The sequence below is a fragment of the Prunus dulcis genome, chromosome 1 (genome assembly GCF_902201215.1).
Source record: "Prunus dulcis chromosome 1, ALMONDv2, whole genome shotgun sequence".
NCBI classification, from domain to species: Eukaryota; Viridiplantae; Streptophyta; class Magnoliopsida; order Rosales; family Rosaceae; genus Prunus; species Prunus dulcis.
Window position 1 is genome coordinate 5,345,723 of NC_047650.1, and position 14,001 is coordinate 5,359,723.

At 37.1% G+C, this 14,001-nt stretch overlaps 1 protein-coding gene across 1 annotated transcript; it reads right to left on the reverse strand.

Annotated features, from left to right (window-relative positions):
* Window positions 1-474: 474 nt before the first annotated feature.
* LOC117615277 (protein SMAX1-LIKE 4-like) lies at window positions 475-5,038 on the reverse strand. The gene is made up of 3 exons (XM_034344334.1): window positions 3,429-5,038; window positions 2,348-2,555; window positions 475-2,195 (listed from the first exon to the last, which is right to left on the reverse strand). Exons 1-3 carry the CDS (start codon window positions 4,781-4,783, stop codon window positions 582-584), a joined length of 3,177 nt encoding a protein of 1,058 aa, XP_034200225.1. The 5' UTR covers window positions 4,784-5,038; the 3' UTR covers window positions 475-581.
* Window positions 5,039-14,001: the final 8,963 nt, after the last annotated feature.

Sequence of the window (14,001 nt, forward strand, 5' to 3'; positions counted from 1 at the left end):
TTTTCGGCCTCCTCTATAACAGTACCTATTCTTCTGAGAGATTTGGGGACTAAACGAGTTTTGCTCCTCGGGAGCTTTAGGCTTTAATGTGTGAGAAAGTTTCGAGAGTATTGGGGTTTTGGGTGGGGTTTTGGGTTTTGAGGTTAAAGAGTTGTTGGAAATCTTTGCAATTGCTTTTCCTTATTGGGTAAGTACAACCCCAAAAAAAAGTGTGTTCCTTCTTTCTCTTTGCATTTCTTATACTTCTGCTGCAATGTTTGTGTGTTTTGTGTGAATCTTTTCACAATAATATATATTTGAAATCTTTGAATTATTTGCTATGAGAGCACAAGAAGCTATGCTTTTGGTGATAATCTTTGGTCCTTATAATTTGGTGAAAAATAAAATGAAGTGGGAGAACAATATTAATTAGTTTGCAGTGGAAGATGGAAAAACAAAATATGGAGAAAACAGTGTGAATTAACAAGGAAAGAATGAAAAAAAACCCCACATCCTATTTAGAAAATTAGCAGTTGTTACAGAAGCAGACAATATGGCTAGTTTTGTTCTTAAGAGAGGCATATATAGAATATAGCTCCCACTCAAGAAATTTGGATTTTCTTAGGAAGACAAGAACCCAAGAAACCCTCCAAAATGCCTTCTTCTTTGTCACCCAAACAGAGCCTTACAAGTATACCCTCTTTCCCGCTAAGTTTAACCGCCCTCAACCTTGTTTGAAAAATGTCTTTCAGCCATTTCTCAAACAAGCTATTGGGAAAATAACCAGATCCATTACAAATCCCCTCTAACACCCTCTTATCCACACTAAAACTAACCACGTTATGCTTCCCATATACCTCTTCAAAACACCCTTCAATCTTGGACATGAAGAGCTCGCTTATCTCTCGATCTCTAGCCGGACTTCGATTGAAAACGAACATGTTCTCGATCGATTCGAGGAACCCATGTGGGGTTTGGAGATCGGTGGTGGTTTCGCGAGTCAAGTCACTTGAAATGGGGCTCAGCTCCCCTGCTTTGTCTTCGATTTCATCATCCTCTCCAGCCATGAGGTTGAGATCAAGGGTGTTGAAGCTTGATTGCCTTGAGAAGTCCTTCTTGCTATTCACATTCTCAACAGAAACCACACTTTGATCTTCCTTCTCTTCAATTCTTGGAGTCTTGGTCTTGATTTGTAGCTCCCACTCAGCCTTTCGCTTGTGATCGAAGTTAACTCCCCCAAAACTTGGACTAGTACTATGTTTTTCGTCAACCTTCAATGTCATTTGGATTATAGATTTCAGGTACTTTGCCTTGTCTTCATATCTTGTGGAGTCACCCTTAGTCAAGATGAATATGGCTTGGCCTAAATTCCCTTCTCTTCTACTGACTTCTCCGAATTTTCGTGTTTCAAAACCATCAGCTAAAAATTTCAAGAACTGGGTGTCAGCCAAGTCAACATCTTCTACCAGCACAACAAGTTTCTCATTGGATTTCAAGGCTCTTCCTAGGACTTCTGCTCTTGGGTTCATCTCATTGTCTCTTTTGTTCATGTTGAAATGGAGAAGTGAATCAGTAGAACCCATAACTAATTCTGCAATTGCCTGAGCCAACCTTCTTTTTCCAATTGAGTCATTCCCCTGAATCAGCAACCAAGTCTCCTGCCGGGACGATTTGGAATCAATGATGGCTTCTACTATTGAAGGAATGGATTCTGATTGCCAAGGAACATTCTCTTTCAATAGCTTACACATGTCAGCTCTCTGCATTGTTCTTTCACTTCTTTTTCTTTCCACCGATTTCCCTGAATCAGAAAACACAGAGTTTCCAAGAGCAAGGGTGATCTTTACTTCCTTGCCTTCAGTGCTTTTCAGAGAATCCAAACTTGGTTCCGCCACTTGATTTTTTTGGACCCCATTATCAAAATTGAACTCAATTGTGCACGATTGTTGTCTCCTGAATCGAGGCACGAGATTAGAGCCATGGGTGGGGTCTGAAGCTGGATCATGACCAAAGGAGATTGAATTCAAATCCGGGGAGACCCCATTTCGGGTAGACCACCAAGGGTATGTTGAAGCATAAGAGTAGTTCTTTCCAACTAAGCCTTGATTGTTGTACAAATTAGCAGAGCTCAAATGATTCTGAACTGCATGCCTTCCTTGGTGCTGCAGACTGTAACATAATCTGTTCCACTTTCTCCTCAACTCAGCCACTTCATCCTGAAAATTATAATGATATATCAGAATTAAATTAAAGAAAAATAATAATAAATCAATCTTGCTGGCTCAGTTATCACTAGGTTTTCTTTTTTTCTTTTTCTAAAGTTGTGATCCATAAGTCAAAAAGTTCTTTCACAAATGTGAAATGGTACCTTTTGACGGGCTTCGGTGCCATGTGGTTGCAGCCAGGCAGGCAATTTCTGCTGGCCAGATTTCAGCTGCTGAGCTTCTTTTTCATAATTTGAAGTGCATTCTTCACAGCAAGTGATGTTATGATCTTGTTCATCCTTTCTGTTGAATGGTTTTGGTTCCAGCACTTCAGATGGGCTCTGAGAGAAGATTATTCTCGAGTCATGGACACTGTCAAACATATAAAATGCAACACACATCAGCTTCTGTAAATAGCAGCTTCATTTATCAATGCTAAATAAAAAGAATTCTATTTTGCTAATACAAAATATAACTGTTTGAAGAACATGCTTGATAAAGAATATAGTATACATTGGACAGATGCAATTATCTCGAGAAAAAATTAGCTGCAATGGGGATAACTCAATAATGCTATATTGCTATTGGAATTCTTTCTCCATTATCTCAGACATCTGTACACCTTTGTACTTTTATGTTAGTTTTTTTTTTTGGGCCCCTTGTCAATGAGGACAAATTCATTTAACTGAAAAAATATATACTTTTTGCTTTTAAGTAACTATAATGCTCTTAAGGGTTCTCCAAAATAGTTTGCTTAGTTAAGTTGGAACTTGCAGAGTCCTATTCCTTCAAGTAAGACAACCAAAATAAACAGAAACTGTTCTTCATTTTGAAATGTAAACAGGGTTTCTGATTTTTTTGTTTTTGTTTTTGTTTTGTTTATTAAAGGTGAACAAAAGAAAAGGGAAAAAAAAAAAAAAAAAAGCAGACCTTGTAAACTTTTTTTTTTGTTTTTTCCATCTTAAACATCTATCAGTGAAAACTGTAATTTTGATCAGTAGCTATATACATCCTGACAAAACAAAGAGAAAAGAAAAGGACACTGGTTCGTTCGTATATCTGTCTCCCTTTGCCTCAGTGGTTCTGGTTTCATGCAGACCATGTAACAGAATAGTACAAAACATTAAAGCTTCAAGAACTGATCTATGGAGGACTTATGCATCATCTATCAATAACAGACATGAAATAATAATAATAATAATAATAATAATATTAAATACAGTAGAGCAAGAGATGATGATTTACCTGGAACCATGGAGACTCAAACCAAGTCCACCTGATGGAACAGAAACAGCTTGAAGACACCATTGGATCTCAAGAGGTGGTTGCCTCATTTGGCACCTCATGTATGTCTGGTAACTTGCAGTTGCCATCAACCAAACCTTTGGCTTTGAGCTTGAGTTCGAGCTATTTTCATAGTCTGAGACCAACCTTGAAATTTCTGCAACTAAATGCTCAACTGGGCTATAACCACTTGAGGCTTGATCTCTTCTCTCATCATCATTAATAGTCCATTTCAAGTCTCCTGTGTAAATGATAGCACCTCCTCCTCCTCCTCCTGTTGCACCTCCACCTGATGCAAGAGATGAGTCTATTTTTCTTTTCAGCTCTGAAAGATTTGCTTCAACATCTTCTCTTTTCATGAACCTCAGAGAAACTGGTGAGAATTGGAACTTGATGAAATAGGTTGATTTCAGTTCCTCAGGAACTTGTATGCCTCTTTCTATCCTCCCCATAACCTCAGAAACAAGGCCTTCAGTTATGGACATAGAATCACCAACTATCACAGTGTTCCTCTTCTTCTTCCTCAACAAGACCTCAAACACCAACTTGATATCTTCCTTAGAAGCAGAGTGCTCTGTGGAAGTAGTAGTGGTACTGGTGGGGTTGATCAATGGAAGTTTTGTCTTTTGTGGGGAAAAAAGAACTGGGTTTTGCTCACAAGTGTAAGACAAGAAATGGGTTTGCCAAAAGTTACCAGGAATATTATTATTTTGATGATGATGAGGATGATGATGATCAGTGGGAGGAGAAGGTGAACAAGGAGAAGAGAAAACCCCACCAGAGCTACTATAACACTGAAAAACAGAAGAGGTTGATGTGTCCTCTAAGTTGTTCTTGACATTAGTGCTAGAGAAACCAGCTTCTCTCATAACCCTGCTGACACTTGGGTCATCAAGGATGGAGATGATAAGCTGCTCCAACTCAACTTTGATGGTTAAAAGTGGCTGCTGCTGCTGTTGTTCTATGCAGCCCCTTCTCTGGTGGGCTTGTGCTCTCTTGAGTGCTGCAATCAGAGCATTGGAGAGAGAGGGCTGGCCATGGAGCAGAGGGCCAGGAGTTGTTGGGAGCCTGTTGAGAGCCACATTGAAGCAAAGCTCAAGAGCTCTGCATTGGAGAGGATGAGAAGTTTGGTGTGGCTGAGATTTGAGACAAGCCCTCCTCAAAAGACTGGTCCTTGAGCTGAGCAAAGTGGCAGCCACATGAAGAGGAGTGACCTGAGCATGGCCTCTCCTCCTTGCCAAGCTGAGAGAGTGCTTCAAAACTGAAGCAGCCTCCGCTGTGAGGGTCTGCTGAACCGCACAAGTTCCTGAGCGCATCACTTGACCAAAACCCACCCCCCAACCCACCCCTTAGTTTGTGACAACTTATCTTCAGAACCAGAATATCACTTGGTTTCTTTTTTCCTTCTCTTATAATCCCCCTCTTCCTCAACACCACCCCCACCAACTATTAACCTGAGAAGAAGAAGCTAAGGAAAAAAAATGGAACTTTGGAAGGCTTCAAACTACTATCACACCACCAGCTCAAGTAGAAGTAGAGAGAGAGAGAGAGAGAGAGTGAGTTTTAGAAAGAAGAGCTTTCAGCTGATAGAAGGGAGTTTAGTTGAGCTTTAGAGAAAACCAGGCTAGACTAGGCCACCTTCTTTATACTCCCTGCTCCTGAGTTTTTATTTTATTTTATTACTATTTATCTTTTCTTTTTTTGTGATTAGCTTTCGTTAGCTTTTCATTTCCACTCCATTGCTTCTTTCTCTCTCTTCTGTTCAGAGTTAACAGTACTGCGCCATCTTTTTATCACCCATTCTTATGTCATTAAGATTATTGTTTTTGGAGACAATTAGTATAAAAGAAGTAACTTTTTATAATCATTTTCATCTGTTGGGACTTGCAAATCTCAATATACATGGTAAGTTTTAATGGCATATGATGCACTTATATATATCTATATATCAAATAATTTTTCCCTCATTCATTATGATCATCAAAAGCTGCAAAAGGGAGATTTCAATCCGACCCTCACTCTTTTTTTTTTCTTTGTTACTTCAATGATAATAGTATCAATGTGCTTCATAAATATTCACAACAAGAATAAAAAAATCTTAGGATATATACTATATAGTAACAGTATCAAGCCCTTTCTGCTGTGGAAGATGGTATCATTTTTATGCAAATGGGATTTCATCAAAAGGGTCCATTACATGGGATGGGACCCAAAATTCAAATTTTTATCATGGCACAAGGAGAGAAAGAGAGCTTCCCTCCTTTTTACACATCAGCCTTTGAATGGACAGACAAAGCCAGCAGAAATTCAAAAACAGTACTAAAGGGGAAAGGTGGAAAGAAGCCAGCTGAGTGTGTGATGAAAGATAAAAAAGGCCACTCTCCTATTTTATATTTATTTCATTGTTTTTCCCTTCCAAATTTTCCTTTCTCATGTTTATCATTTGTTCTTTACATGCATGACAGATATGTACAAATATTGGCTTGTTCTTAATCTTAACATAGAGAGAGAGAGAGAGAGAGAGAGAGAGAGAGAGAGAGAGAGAGAGAGAGAGAGAGAAGAAAAAGAAAAGGAGCCTCTCTCTTCACGCTAATCCTCGTAGAGAGACAGCATTTTATTCCCCAAGTACCCAAAAAGCAACCCTCTGTCTGCTATCCTACATAGCATTATTGCTTCTTTCTCAGGCTCTGAGGCTCTCAGCCTCTCTCTCTCTCTCTCTCTCTCTCTCTCTCTCTCTCTCTCTCTCTCTGTGTCTGCTGTGCAAACTGCAAAATTACCTTTTGTTTTAATCCCATCTCATTTCCAACCTCTCACTTATCAACTTTCATGTTTTACTAAATGAAGTTAAGCAGAACCTACAGTTTTAATAAACCAGAAGATGTTTTCACATTCTTTGTTCATGAAAGACTCACAACAACTCAAAACCTTTGGTTTGCCATACTCGTCGACCAACAAACATGTCCTGCATGCAAACAATTTACTTACCGGATAACTTTTACTTAGTCACTTTTTTGACTGGTTTTTGGTATCAACTTTTCACCACCCTTTACTGACCACTTTGCTTTTAAAACCTTCTCTTATTTGTTCTATAGTGCTTGCTTTATTTTTCATTTTAAATTATTCCAGTTTGAAGCCAATTGAACTGTCTGAATTTTTTTACTGTCTTTTGTACCTCTTAGTTGAATTAATTAGTAACAGACAAAATGATCTGCTGATGACTACTGAGATTTTGCAGACCATGTTAATTAAGCTAGTTTAAACAGTAATATTGCCATCTATCTGGTTGAAATATTTTGAAAGTTTAAAGCACAGAAGCAGTAATTTACACAAAAAAGATAAATTTAAAAAAAAGGAGAAAAAAGCAAGACATATATATAGTCGAGCACTAGGCGTGCATTTCAAGAATAGCATCTAAATATGGGTGATAAAAAGGAAGATATTGAAGGGTGATTTTCCCAGTTTCTATTGCATTAAAAGGAGCCAAAGGAAACTTGCTGAACCCACCTAGCTAGCAAGGCAGGAGAGCTAGCTTCAGTTCAAAGTGTTTTGAAAGCATATTCAATCAATCTTATAAAAGATTGAAATGTACCAATATTCTAACTTCAACTGGTAATTTTTCATGAAAAGCAAACATCAGATAAAAAAATTCAGTCTTTCGCTAAGATTTCAAATAGCTGCCCTGAATTAATTTTCCATTACAAGCAAAATCAGAGTAATGATAATGAACTACTATTGCAATGTGTACACAATAGTAGCACTGCAAGAGAAATGGAGCTTCATCATAAGCCAAAAGCACTTTTTGGGTCAAAAAAGTAGAAGCAGATATGGATCAAACAAGGTTTATGAGATCGAAGTTGAACTTTTGAGCTTAGTTTAACAATGAGCACCACTTTTGCAGTCAAAGTCATAGATATCGTCTAGCTAGCTGGGTTAAAATCTCATGCAAAATCCGTTGGCATTTACCAAAAATAATCAAATTAACTAATTTAATACCCTTTTATCTATATTTAATTTATGACTCTTTGTCATTTACATCCTATCTCATGATTGAAAACTTCATGTGTGAGATTTTCATTCTGTGATGATAAAGATAAAAAGTTTTTAAGACAGTGAGTAATAAATGTCATAATATATGATGAGTTTGGGGCATTTTTGTCTGTTTTCATGAGCACCCACATATTTTTAACAAATGGGGCACTTCATCATATGCAGCTTTATGCAATTATTATGCTTTACATAATAATTACAGGCTCATTGTGGGGTTATAGTTCATCAATGCCCCTACCCCAAATTTAAGAGATTAATTTTAATTATTTTTTTTAGTGAAAAAAGGGAGTGCCCAAATAATTGGAACATTATTTTTATTCAAAGTGGCGAGAATTGAGTTTTGCTCTAGTTTGAAGAAAGGTATCCCTTTATGAGATTAATTGGGATTACGAAATTTCGTGTGTTGTATGAATGCGTCATCTTATGATTTGGTTTAGATTTTCCCTAACACGTTTTCAACAAAGCAACAAAGTATAAATTACAAGCTACACTATGTGAAACATTTTGGCCCACATGCCAAAAGCCAGTGTACCACCACGTAGGTAACTCATTTACCCATTTACCACCTGGGTAAAATGTTCCCTTTTTTTTTTTTTTTGAAGTACTGAAAAAACTATTACAACGAAGATCCTCTCAGGATCTTACACTCATGCAAGTCAAAATTAACCCTATTCAGTAGATCCAACGGGAAGTTACTGAACCACATACAAGAATTTGTAGTAGGTGTGCATGATATCTTCAATGATGAATCTTAAGGACCAAGGAGTCCGTATCTGTTTCTGCAAGACTTATATAAGAATCTTCGAATCAAGATCAGTATTTCGTATCAGAATTAATAGTAAACTGCCCAGAAGAAGAATTGCCCCAAATTTACAAACTGATCTTCAGGGGAAGTAAGTGGAATATTAACAGCTTGGGTAAAATGTTTCCTATTTTCAACTGTTCTTTGAGGATATGCTAGAGTGTGTTTCAGTAAAAGAGTTATTTTTTATGATTAGGATATGGAGGTAGAAAATAATTGGGTGTGTTGAGCATTTTATGGATGCAAAGAGAGTAACCAGAAGTTTTCGGTCAATGATATTTTAAGGGAGTTGTTATTAGCACCCTAAAAAAGTCATTTTACACTTTTCTCGTAGAGGAACGTAAGAGGAAAATTGCATCTAGAGGAGTGCCGGATTACTTTTTTGAAGAGCTCTTAGCCTATTAACAGTTCCCTACTATAATTCAATTTACTTTGTTTTTTCTTTAGGTTTCTTGACAAGCAAAGCAATGGTGCTCATGAATTCAAGTAACTTGCTCTTCCCTGATAATTGAAATTAAATTGATCTGTTTGTCCCAAAAAAAAAAGTGATTGATAGGGATAGCTATGGCTCTGACCTAAGACACCTAATTGGAGGGCCTCACCCAAATAGATAATAGCTTTATAAAAAAGCATGATGCAAGAAAATTCTTATTGCCAAAGGTCATTTCGAGGAAGAGACACAATACAAATTAAATCGGGTGATTGCCATAGGCTGTTGCTAGCCGATGAACAAAAATAAACCCCCTACCTTTCTGAATTCTAGATGGGAATGTGACGAAAAGAAAGAAAAAGAGAGATGAGAATGTTGGTGCATGGGGTCACACATAGACAGTGTTTGATAAGGAAAGCAAGTGGACCCTTTGATTCACGTGAACAATGCATCTTGCAAAACACGAAATTATATATATGCAAAATGAATAGTGCCAGAGTAATTTCCTTAACAATCAATTATGTTATGTTATCAAATTATACTAATTATATTAGAGTTGACAATATAAACATGTTATGACCAACATGGGTTCGTTCAGTTGGTATGGTGCAAGGTGTGAGTTGAGCTCCAATCGAGTTTGATACTCATTGCCAGCAGTCCCATGTTGGTGGGTAATTTAGAAAATGTCTTCTGTAATTCCATACCGGGGTGCAGAGGGGGATAATGGTTTCTTGCGTCAGTCAATTAGCTCTAGGTCTCAGGTTTGCCATGGTTCTGGGTGTGGGAGTAGCCTCTCCTTCTCCTAAATTTTTCTATACCATATAATATAAATATATTATGTTATCGGAGAATCTGGTAAGAAGTAATTTTGGAATATGTTAAATATTTGAAAGTAATCATGTTATGATAGTCACATTTAACACCTTTAAGATTTAAACCCTAATTTGAATGTGAACATGTTATGATAGTCGCATCACATACTAATCGCATTTAACCCTAATAATGCATGTTGAACAAGACGTTTGTGCATGATAAATAAGTTAATGTTTGTGTAGAATATTTATATTTGAGGAAGGGATTTGCACAGCATAGTAGATGTGTACAATTCCAGTCAAAGAGTCACAGCTGAGTGGGTGACTGAAAAAGTAAATAATAGGGAATAGAGACAGATTTTTGAAGAGGTGAAAAGAAAGCGTGCAACTTTATACAATAAATGTCTCCGGACACAAATCCTATCATATGACATGTTTATGGCTGCCTCTGCCTTCTGCCTCTCTCTCTCTCTCTCTCTCTCTCTCTCTCTCTCTCTCTTCAATCCATCTTTTGCTTTTTCCCTTTTCTTTTCCAATTCCAACTCCAATTCCCCACCCTTTTTTACGTACTCACATTACATTCCAACTCCTTTGCCTCGGGGACTGCCTCCTTTATCTATTTTTCTTTTCTTTCTCATTTTCTTAATAAATAAATATGTCGTATTGTTTTTGAAATCTGTTAATAATTTGTGGTATCTCTTGCCTCAGGACCAGCTCTTTCGTTATCCTTTTCTTTTCCTTTTGAATGCCAAAATTATGGTCAAAATTGGTGTACACTATTTAGAAATTGTGAATGCCAAAGCAGCAGCTTAAGCCCTTCTATCACATATAAACTAAAAACTGAGCTGACACCTTGGATTCACAAAGAAAACCAATCTGAAATCCAATGTCATGGAGAAAATTCTCAAAATTATGCTATATATTATTGGTAGGGCTTTGAGGGCATACATACTACAATATTACAATATAGATAACTCTAAACTATAATACAGTATTAAGATTTGGCTGACTGAGCATGACAAAAAATATTTTTCCCTTCGAAAATTTGGATTGTCATTTGCCAGGAGGATTTGTCCGACCGAGCAACCTCACATGTCAAACAAACCACATTAGAGCCCCGCATCTGTGTTGCCGAACGACACCACATGAGGAGCGCGGAGCCCCTTGCCGCCCACTCCAACTCAACGACATGTAGGCCGATTACCCCTAAGACCCATTTTTATCCCAAGCAAAGAACTCAATGTATCATCACCTAGTGCCATGTCTATAATCCCACATTGAAATATTACAAAGGGTCTCGCACCCTTTCTCTATGTATAGAGCATCGCCCCCCATGTACGTTTTCCTCATCTTGCCCTTCCTCTACCACATTACTTCTAGACTTATACATAAGCATAACAGGTTCTCACCAAACCAGTATCATTACCCTCATCGATCCTTCAATACCTTTCAGATCCAGCCTCACCAACTAAAAGGATACTTGAGGCTAAAGACATCTCACCTAAGTTGAATTCATTTTTGGACATCTACACTATCCATGCGTCAATCCCATATCAATCATGGATTCTATCAATCATACTCACATTACTTTTAGGGTGCGTTTAGTTAATGAGAAATGAGACTTGGGAATAGGAAATCATTGATTTCTCATGTTTGGTAAGTGTTACTTGATACATGGGAAAATATAGGAAAATGACTCAACATTAAATGCACATTTTTCATGATCATTTTGTGCCCATTAACAATTTAGAATTACAATATAACATTAAATGCATTATTATTTTTTATTTGATTTCATATGGGTATAATTGAAAAATTAAACAAACTTTGTTTACATTCCTACGCAAACCAAATATGGGAAAGAAAATAAAGTGGTATTTCCTGGTTATTTTCCTAGCATTACCAAATATGATAAAAGAATCATCAATTTCACATCTCTTTGGAAAAGACATGGGAAATTATTTCCCATAAAATCTTTTTAGCAAATCAAACGAGGCCTTAGGGTATGTTTAGTTACCATGAATGGGGGAAACCATGAATCGGGAAACTTAGATAGGGAATCAAGGAATTGGAATTGGACTCCTCTTAGTTGATTTCATTCCAGATTTTGAGGGTATTTGATTATGAACCTGGAAACCACATAATTTTTTTTTATTCCTTATGTGTTAGTTAACGCAGGATAAGTCAGGAATTTGAATCATTCCAAAACTCATGTGTTACATACGAGAAGCACATGTTACTAAACACATAAGGAATGTAATGAGTTTGACTTAATTGTTCTTTTAGTCAATTTGGTGTGAATTTGGGGGGTGATAGTTAGGGCTGGGCACGGTACAGGATGACACGAGATGGAGGTCATCCCAGTGTCAATCCCAGATAAGGGAATCAGGACTGGATGACACGGGATGAGAGTTTTTGAGAACACGTTCAAACCATACTGGACCCAAACAGGACCAGTATGATTCGTAAAAAATCCTGCAAAATTTTCAGAAATCTTGCAATTTTTATAAATAAAGCCTGATACAAAGTTTACAAACAATCAAGATTCAAGAGTCTTGATTCAAGACCTCCCAAATTATATGATATATACATTCACATAGAAGGGTTAGGCTTCGGGCTAGGGTTGAGCTCCAAATTTTGAATTGATGGAGGATTTGGGAATTAGGGTTCAAATTGATGGAGGAGGAGAGAGAGAGAGAGAGAGAGAGAGAGAGAGAGAGAGAGAGAGAGAGAGAGAGAGAGAGAGAGAGATCGATTGGGGATTTGAGAATTAGGGCACGTACACCGTACACAGACACACACAGAGAGAGATAGGAGTAGAAGAGAGAGTTCCCAGATAGATAGAGAGGAAGAGAAGAAGAAGATCGATCGATTCAATCAAGCCTTGGAATCGAGAAATGAGAAAGAAAGAGGAGAAGAAAGAAAAGAAAGAAAGAATTAGAAGGAGGAAGAAGATCACAACGAATGGGGGGAGAAGGAAATTGAAAATGGGAATTAAAACTTCAAAACACTGTTCGGTACGGTATGACACCAAACGGGATCAAAAATATGGAACCGATGTTGTGTCAAATAGTAACGGGATGACACGATATCATCCCGTTTACACTTCAACACCAAACGAAGCAACATGAAATTGGCATAATTTAGCATGATTTTGGTTCGGTTTTGATATTCCAATTTTAATGCACAACCCTAGTGACAGTGGCTCTCCCACCACCACTTTTCAGTGACCATTTCTTGTCTTCTTGCAGGATTGACAACTGAAACTCTTGTCACTTGGCCATTCCAGGTGACTCAAAACATACACCTCTCTTAAAAAACACTCGAGTAAGAAAAGGAAAAGCTCTAGAGGGAGAGTTGACCAAGACTGACTCCATCTTGATTGGTTGAGAAAAAACCACGCATGAATAATTGTTTTTTAAGAATAAGTTTTCTCAACTTAAAGACAAATAAAAGAATTTCGTCCGAAATTTTTTCATGCGAATATACTTGAGAAGGCCTATTTTAATACTCACACCACAAATATATATTGTATTGCTTCCCTTTCCTAAACTACTTATTCCTTCTTGATAATGTGGCATGCACGTCTAGAATGGAGATCTGAAGACAGCCACTGTGACTGAAATAATTGAGTCCCACGTGTGGCATAATTATGTGATTATTCCAACCTTTTTCTTCATCAGAATTATAACATGGTACGTGCTTGAATTTTTTTAACTTGATCGATCATGAGAAGCAAAGGGACATGATTTTCATGATTTTTATGATCCAGAAATCATATCCTGAATCATTTGGTGAAAAAGCCCTAGAAATAAGACATGAACTGCAAACAAGTATTTTGGTTTAATACCATAAATAAATAAATGGTTGTATATAGGCCGGATGTTGAACTAATTAACCGAATCAAACTTACACTTTGCACTACACCTAATTTTAATTTATTATTATTGTTTTGGTTAAAAGTGATGGAAACTTTCATTAAAAACGAGTAATAAGGTTTACATCTTGATGACAACCACTATTTCTAGCAACATAAAGAGAAGAACTTAAATTAAAAGTACACCGTGGCGGTATCCTAAATCTATTACGAATTGCCAAGTCTAAAAATTAAAATATATGGCAATGAGTGATTGACTCAGGATAGCGTTACAATGGTATCCCTGATATAAGTAAGTTTTTCTCCAACATAAGCGGCGACTGCATGCGCAATCTCAGACAACGAGTCAGAACATAAGAAAACTTAACATGTCACTATTAACATCTGATTAATCAGGTAACATGTCACTATGAGTTGAGTATAAATGAAGTCAAAACTTTCAGTCGAAAATTGAGTGAGTTTAAAGGGGCAACGTTTAGAGTGTTTGAAAGGTAAAAAATTTAAATAAGATGGTAAATTAAATTAAATTTCATGGAAAATTTTCCATAAATGATCTAATCCATGCA